General features: G+C 37.9%; 1 protein-coding gene across 1 annotated transcript; it reads left to right on the top strand.

Annotated features, from left to right (window-relative positions):
- The first annotated feature begins 4,597 nt into the window (after positions 1 to 4,597).
- Positions 4,598 to 4,927, top strand: LOC136846907 (uncharacterized). The gene has a single exon (XM_067118160.1). The coding sequence runs from the start codon at positions 4,598 to 4,600 to the stop codon at positions 4,925 to 4,927; it is 330 nt and encodes a 109-aa protein (XP_066974261.1).
- Positions 4,928 to 7,163: the final 2,236 nt, after the last annotated feature.

Genomic DNA, 7,163 nt, shown 5'->3' with positions numbered 1-7,163 from the left:
TTTCAAGTCTTCACGGGGAATTTTGAGAGAAGCTTGATTTATTCACAGATCTGAAATTCTAAACCAGTTTCCTGATTGGCACTTTTTTTAATTTACAACTACATTCTTCTTCGAAAAATTTTACAACAGCGTTTGTATATTAATTCCCAGTGATCTTTTGCAATACACTTTATATTTGACTTTACTGGTAGCACTCCTGAATTTCGTGGTTAGATTTCATGACTTATTTTATCTTCACATTGACAGTCATCTCGAGGCTTTTTCGTTCAAATTTGGGTTATCTTTGCATTTTCATAACAACTCACCTTTCAGTATTATAGCCTTGCTTTTCATTATTCCCGTCTATTTTGTTCATTAATACGTAATTCTTCCTTTTCTTCGGTTATAAACCTTCGTTCTGTAAGTTTTCGTAATTCAAATCCGCATCTATCTTTCCTTTCTGAATTCATTTTTGGGGTCTACTAAAAAGACCTTCGTTCTTTTGGTACTTGTATTCTTTTCAATGTTTCAACTTAACTGCCTTTTCACAGTAAAGTTGTCCTTGTTACCTCTGTTTAAACGAGTCCAGACTCTAATTTGCCAAAGGTTGAGCCGCTCTGACCTCACAAGAAATAAGGTTGATAATGTTTGCTTACTTTTATTCCTTCTCCAGTGAGATTTGCATGACTTTCCAAAGCTCTGAAAGTTATAGGCTGTGCTTGAATGGCTAATTGCTACTCATGTTTGGCCCTGTTTCCTAAAATCAAAATTAACCGCCACTGAAGCTTTTTTTAGCAGAGCTTTGGTCTTTTCTTAGTGAGACTGCATCACAAAGAGGCCCAGAGAGCCATGCTTTAACAATATAATAATAATAATAATAATAAAATATAAAATCCACATTTATGTAAATTTACATAAAAGTGGATTTTATATTTTATAAACATATTCACGGGATTGTGAAGAAGATTTGCAATAATAATAATAATAATAATAATAATAATAATAATAATAATAATAATAATTATTATTATTATTATTATTATGGTAGATGAAACCTATTCACATGGAACAAGCACACAAGGGCCATTGACTTGAGATTCAAGCTTCCGAAGAATGTTGGCTTCAACCTCCCACCGCAGCAGACCCCACACTGCGGCAGTAACTGATCATGATACAGAGCCAGCGATTTTTTCATCGCCCTGGGGGAGGCGCGAACTCGCGACATCTGAGCGGTATGTCACGACACTAGCTACCATACCAGCGGACCAGCTGAAATATAGTTATGAAACCATGATTTAAATACTGCAGATCTTTTTATTTTTAATTCTTGGTGAACGTTAATGACCGTTATCGTTGCCCCGCCAGGTTACATCAAGTCAATCAATCAGGCAGTCGAATGCAAGTTCTTGGAAGGGCGAAAACTATACTTACCTTCCAGAGGTCGAATTATTGTTGTTGATATTGTTGTTGTTCTTCAAAAAATGTAAACATCCGTATAGGATACGTGCGAAAAGCTTTTAACTTCCACAGATTTCATATTATATAAAAACGCTGAATATCAGAAAGAACACTGAAGACAGTTTCATTTGAATACCGAACTAGTTTTGCTCCGAATTGATATCATTACCTCCTGGTATCAAATCACATGCGAGGGGAAAAAAATATATTTCAGGAGCCCTCGACCATAATTCTTTGGAAGCCATTTTGTAGAGGCAAACCAATTGGTTAGTCTCGTGGCAAACTAAAGCCACTCCCGAGAAATTCTACCGATGAAAAACATGACCGACTTCCTCCATTTCCTCAATAAGAGCACCTGCCCCCCCCCCCCCCCACAACCTCAGGGAAATGATTACTTGAAAGCCAGTTAAGGCCGGCGGTCATGCAGACGCTCTTCCTTTGGTTTCTGAAGGAATGTTTCGAATTAATAAGAACGGTCTCTAATATTCCTTTCCTGAATCTACTTATGCATGCAGTGCTTGCATTATAGAGCGAAATTTGCTAATATATCCACGGGCTCATCCACACGTCCATTATTAACTCGGAATTTTTTGACGTTTCGTCTGACCTCATATTTTGGTAATGACATTCTAAAAAATATTGTCGGTTTATATAAAACGCGCGCGCGCACATACGCAGACACATAATTATATATATAATATATAATATATATATATATATATATATATATATATATATATATACATATATGTGTGTGTGTACATGTGTATGTATGTGTTTATGTACCAGGCCTGTCAGTATTGACAGCGACGCCAGGCAACCCTCACATCATTTCATTATTTCAGCATTTAATGAATATTCATGGTGCATTTGCTTTGCCTTCAATGCTTTCGCCTTCTGATGCCTTGTCTACTTCAGCCAGTGGATTCTCGGTTAATTGAAAATGGTTTGAATTTGTTGTTAACTAGTTTTCGTCAAGGAAAAAATTATATTTTCAAGTAAAAGCAACGGAAAAATCTCAGCTCCTTATAGCGAAGGATAAAAGTTCGTTAGGAGGATTTACACTGTTGGAGGTGCAGAAGGAAAGAGTCTGTCTAATGCAATACGCTCCTCCTCATCTCTAGATACAGTCTGTAAGTCCATCTAAGCAGCTGCCTATGCAACCGTCTAGGTCTACAAAACGCCTGCGCGCTCAAAAGAGGAATAGGTTTAGGTGACATTGCTTTTGTTTATGAACATTGTGCTTTAAAGTATTTCCTGTATATATCTTATCTTTCTCTTCTTTTTTAACGCTGACTGTAGTTTTACTTTCAATTTTACTGATATTTCTCAAATTTCAGTTTTAATCTTGGCGATACTGACAGATATGAACACGGTTTTTTTTATCATTTTTCAATTATTATTTTCTGTCTTCTTCACCCATTGCAAAGCCTTGAGAATATTGTACATTTTTTCATTATGATGGTCGACGCCTTCATCTGCATGACATACTCACATGAACGTCGTGAATATGACGCATACCGCTCATGTTTACGCGCAGGTATGTTGCCCAAGTATACATAAATGTATAAGCAAGTGAATGCGTTTTATAAACCGTTTCTGTGGTCGTTGTTTGCTTTGCAATCTTATGCTTCTTTTTATCCCATAAACCTGAGGATATTGTGAACAGGAATCCTAAGGAGGTTCATTGAATCCTTATGCCTTCTGCATCACTTATTCAATTTCTTAGGAGCTCTAAAATTTGTTTATTCAGCGAAATTGCCTTAAAACACCTTTGTGACTACATTTCTGCACCTCGAAGCTTGTTTATTAATATTTTTCTGTATTTTATGAGCCATTTTCCCTCTCTATTAAAAAAGAAGAAGAAGAAAAAAATAATGATGACGAGCAAGTAACTGGGGGATCTCGCCAATTCCGACCTGAGCAGAGCTTAAGCTGTTTATATGCATAATGTGACGCTACTGTCTCGGGTCACGTCAGGTTGAAGGCGCTGTAAACTCCCCAGGTCACGCAGAGGAGCAGAAGGCTCCTTTGCAAACAAAGGAAGCGGTGTCTGCTAATGCGCACCTTCTTTTTACCTACTGGTTTTGGTCGTTACACTAAGATATTATAGAATGAGTTTTCTGGCTTCCCGCCTTCAAACCTGACATGGATTAGCCGATGTTTTTCTCAGTGAAAAACTGGATGTATTCTGACCCATATGTGAACGTTCCGACATCATGTATGTGTGTGTATGTACCTCGAAAATGTGTTGGAAATAATACGAAAGCTCTTGGTACTCCTTTCTTTTATTTTTCCTGTGGCCTTAGCTGAATATTTTGTCACGGGATATTTAGTGACATAAGCATGTATGTATATGTGTATTATGAGCATATGCTCACATATGTTACAGCATTATATATATGTGTGTGTGTGCGTGTGTGTGTGGGTGTGTGTTTATGTGCGTAAGGCCTGTGTACGAGAGAGAGAGAGATATAGAGAGAGACCGTGCACATAAATTAGAAACATATCATACTTTTGTACTGATACACTTACATAAATGTATGCCGACACAGATAAGTGCGTCGCATACATTGATGAATGTGTAAAATGATTTAATGATCTACGTCTCGTAGTGCTGTTGAGACAGGATCCCGTAGATCCATTCTTCTCAGAATCTCGGAACAGTTAATCTTGTATTAATTTCTACGTGTAAGAAAAATTTTCATGAGGCTTCATTTTTCCCAAGTTTTCACTGGCAAGTATACCAGGATAGACTTCATCCAATTGTATCCAGTTTGATTCGGTTTCAAATGTCAGCATATCGAAGTTGATAAAGTCCCTTTTCATAAACTTTTAACTAAACATCCTAAGATACCCAAGTTTTAATGAAGATCAAGACTCCGAGATTAGTACGGAAGGGACAAGGTTGAACCGAGTAGAAAAATTTAGGTATCTTGATTAACAGTGGCTGATGATGGAAATTTGAATGTAGAAATAACACACAGAGTGCAGGCTGGATGGAAAAATTGGAGAAAGATGTCAGGTGTCTTGTGTGATTGCAGAATCAACATAAAGGTTAAGGGGAAGGTGTATAAGACAGTAGTGAGACGAGCTTTGATGTATGGAGCAAACATGGCTGGTAAAGAGAGTGCAAGAGAAGAAATTGGATGCGGTAGAGATGAAAATGCTCAGGTGGATGTGTGGAGTAACAAAAATGGACAGGATCAAAAATGAAAGAACAAGAGGAACTACTAAAGTCGTAGAACTATCAAAGAAAGCCCAGGAAAGAGGACTGCAGTGGTATGGCCATGTGATGAGAAGGGATGAGACATACGTAGGGAGGAGAGTGATGCAGATGGAGGTGCCTGGTGGGAGAGCGAGAGGAAGACCGAAACGAAGGTGGACGGATGTAGTTAGAGAAGACCTGAGAGACGAACAGTTGTCAGAGAACGATGCGTTTGACCGAGCCAGATGGAGGAAAGCTGTCAGAAACATCGACACCACATAGAAGTGGGAAAAGATGCAGAGAAAGAAGTGATCCTAAGGACTATCTCGGACAACAATGGACTATAGAATTTAGGCCAAAGGCCAAGCACTGGGACCTACGAGGTCATTCAGCGCTGAAAGGGAAATAGACCATGAGAAAGTTTGACGTGTAACAGGAGGGTATACTTTCCAGTTGCACTATGAAGCAATTGTTACAGAGGGTGGAAAGTCAGATGGAAGAAAGAGAATATGAACGGAGATACAGTAAATGAATGAAAGAGGTTGCAGCTAGGGGCCTAAGGGACTCTGCAAGGATCTTTAAGTATTGCCTACAGGGCACCAAGAGAGGTGCACTGACGGCACTGTCCCCCTACAGGGCTAAGGACTCTCCCGACCTCTGGTGTAATATCTATAGGCCTACTTACCACTAAGCTTAATCAAGATCGTTCCTACTTTATATCATGTAGCATGAAAAATATAAGAGGCGCTCTGATATAAAAATTAAATTGACACTAAATCTATTCGCCACGATAATATGCTGAATATAGGAGACATGTTAAACGGATCCACTACTAAGACGACTTATGTGGCTAGCACAAAACTAAGGGTAAATAAATTTGATTGTGGTTTGTTCACCTGTGAAATGTTATCCCATTTTCTCATGAAGAATTCCATAGCCCTTTTTGACAATTACAAGCCGAGAATCGTACCCTTATTGAGATCACTATGGGAAAGATGCAAAATCGCACTAAGGCCTTTTCGATTTGCTCGGTTACCGGGCCGCTCAGCGCCGCCCTGGTGGATGACCAATGAACTACGTAGTACTAGTATACAGATATTAACAACTCCAGATATTATTTACTCCGTGTTAATAATGATCACGAATCCGGAGACAGAAACCCACCTATTGTGTTCTTGCTCAATAATCAAGCACACCAGCTGAAGTCAGCGTCCTGATGCTTCATTGCTTGCAGAAATGTTTATGCAATTTCCAAAGTTTTAAAGCGAGTTTGAACAAATTTACCTCAGCATTAGGAGGAACATATAATTATCTACATTTTCTAAAAATCTATAATCTGCTTAATATGTGATATTGATGAAAATTACATGTGAAACCTTGGGTAGGTTAGGGTGGGCATTTTCCTGGGAAGGTTAATAGAGTCTCTATTGTGTTGTACGTATAGCCTTTAGCACCTTCATGAAGGTCTGTGAAAACCAAAGACCCTTGTCTCTGCTTCGTCGATGATTCTCGCTTACTGTTGTTGTTCTTCTGCATCATCTTCTTCTTTTTCTCCTCCCCCCCTTCTTCTTCTTCTTCTTCTTCTTCTTCTTCTTCTTCTTCTTCTTCTTCTTCTTCTTCTTCTTCTTCTTCTTCTCCTCAGCCTACGGATAAAATTCATCTTTGCCTGGGAATGAGTTTGTCAGTCAGACCCGAAGGCTACTCGAACTCGTACACACAAGATTATTTGCTTTAATTAAAAAGGGAACGACGACGTTATTTCGAAGCCAAGACGAAGAAAAGATTAAATAAGGCTCATTTCAGACAAGCGCTCAGTAGGTAAGTCCTGAAGACATCATTTGAATATTCTTATTTGTCAATGAATCGCTTGAATGCAAGGAAAAGGCTACAAAAAATGATTGCTTATTTATCGATATATATCTGATATAACAAAAGAATTGCCTTATTTTTTTCATTATTTTGTAATTTATTGATATAGGCAATTTTCCGCATATAATTACCTGAAATTCTGCTTATAAGTTAAGTTCATTACATAGAACATTATTAACTTTTCATTTAAAATATGAAAAGATAGGAGTGTTCGCACTGCAACTCCTAAAATTAATGATATCCAGTGATGTCCTGAAGCGTTGTTATTTTTGGGTTAAACCCGAAATAAAAAGGCAAAGTTCCTCGATAATAGTCTCTGATAAAATCGTAATTTCACTTATTTCCCTTACAAGTTGCAAACAGTAGCTACTAAAATTATAATCTCACTTATTTCCCTTTTGCAGATGTTTTTCTTCAATATTCTAGGTATAGAACAAACAGAAATAACATTCATAAAACTAGTATCGGTGAGAAATATTAGAACAGCCCAACATGACTATGATAGTAGTATTAAATAATTCTCATGGATATCGTGTTTCAGGTTCAGACTTGTGATTTTGAATTTCAGTCTAGTTTCGGTCTAACCAGTTCCCGATAAGAATTGTGAGAGGAGCTTTGTCATCAATCACACAGACGTTATTTCCGTGGC

This window comes from Macrobrachium rosenbergii, chromosome 16, assembly GCF_040412425.1.
Source record: "Macrobrachium rosenbergii isolate ZJJX-2024 chromosome 16, ASM4041242v1, whole genome shotgun sequence".
Classification (NCBI taxonomy): domain Eukaryota; kingdom Metazoa; phylum Arthropoda; class Malacostraca; order Decapoda; family Palaemonidae; genus Macrobrachium; species Macrobrachium rosenbergii.
The sequence above is the reverse complement of the archived record's forward strand: the minus strand, read 5'-3'. Positions and strand labels throughout refer to the sequence as shown.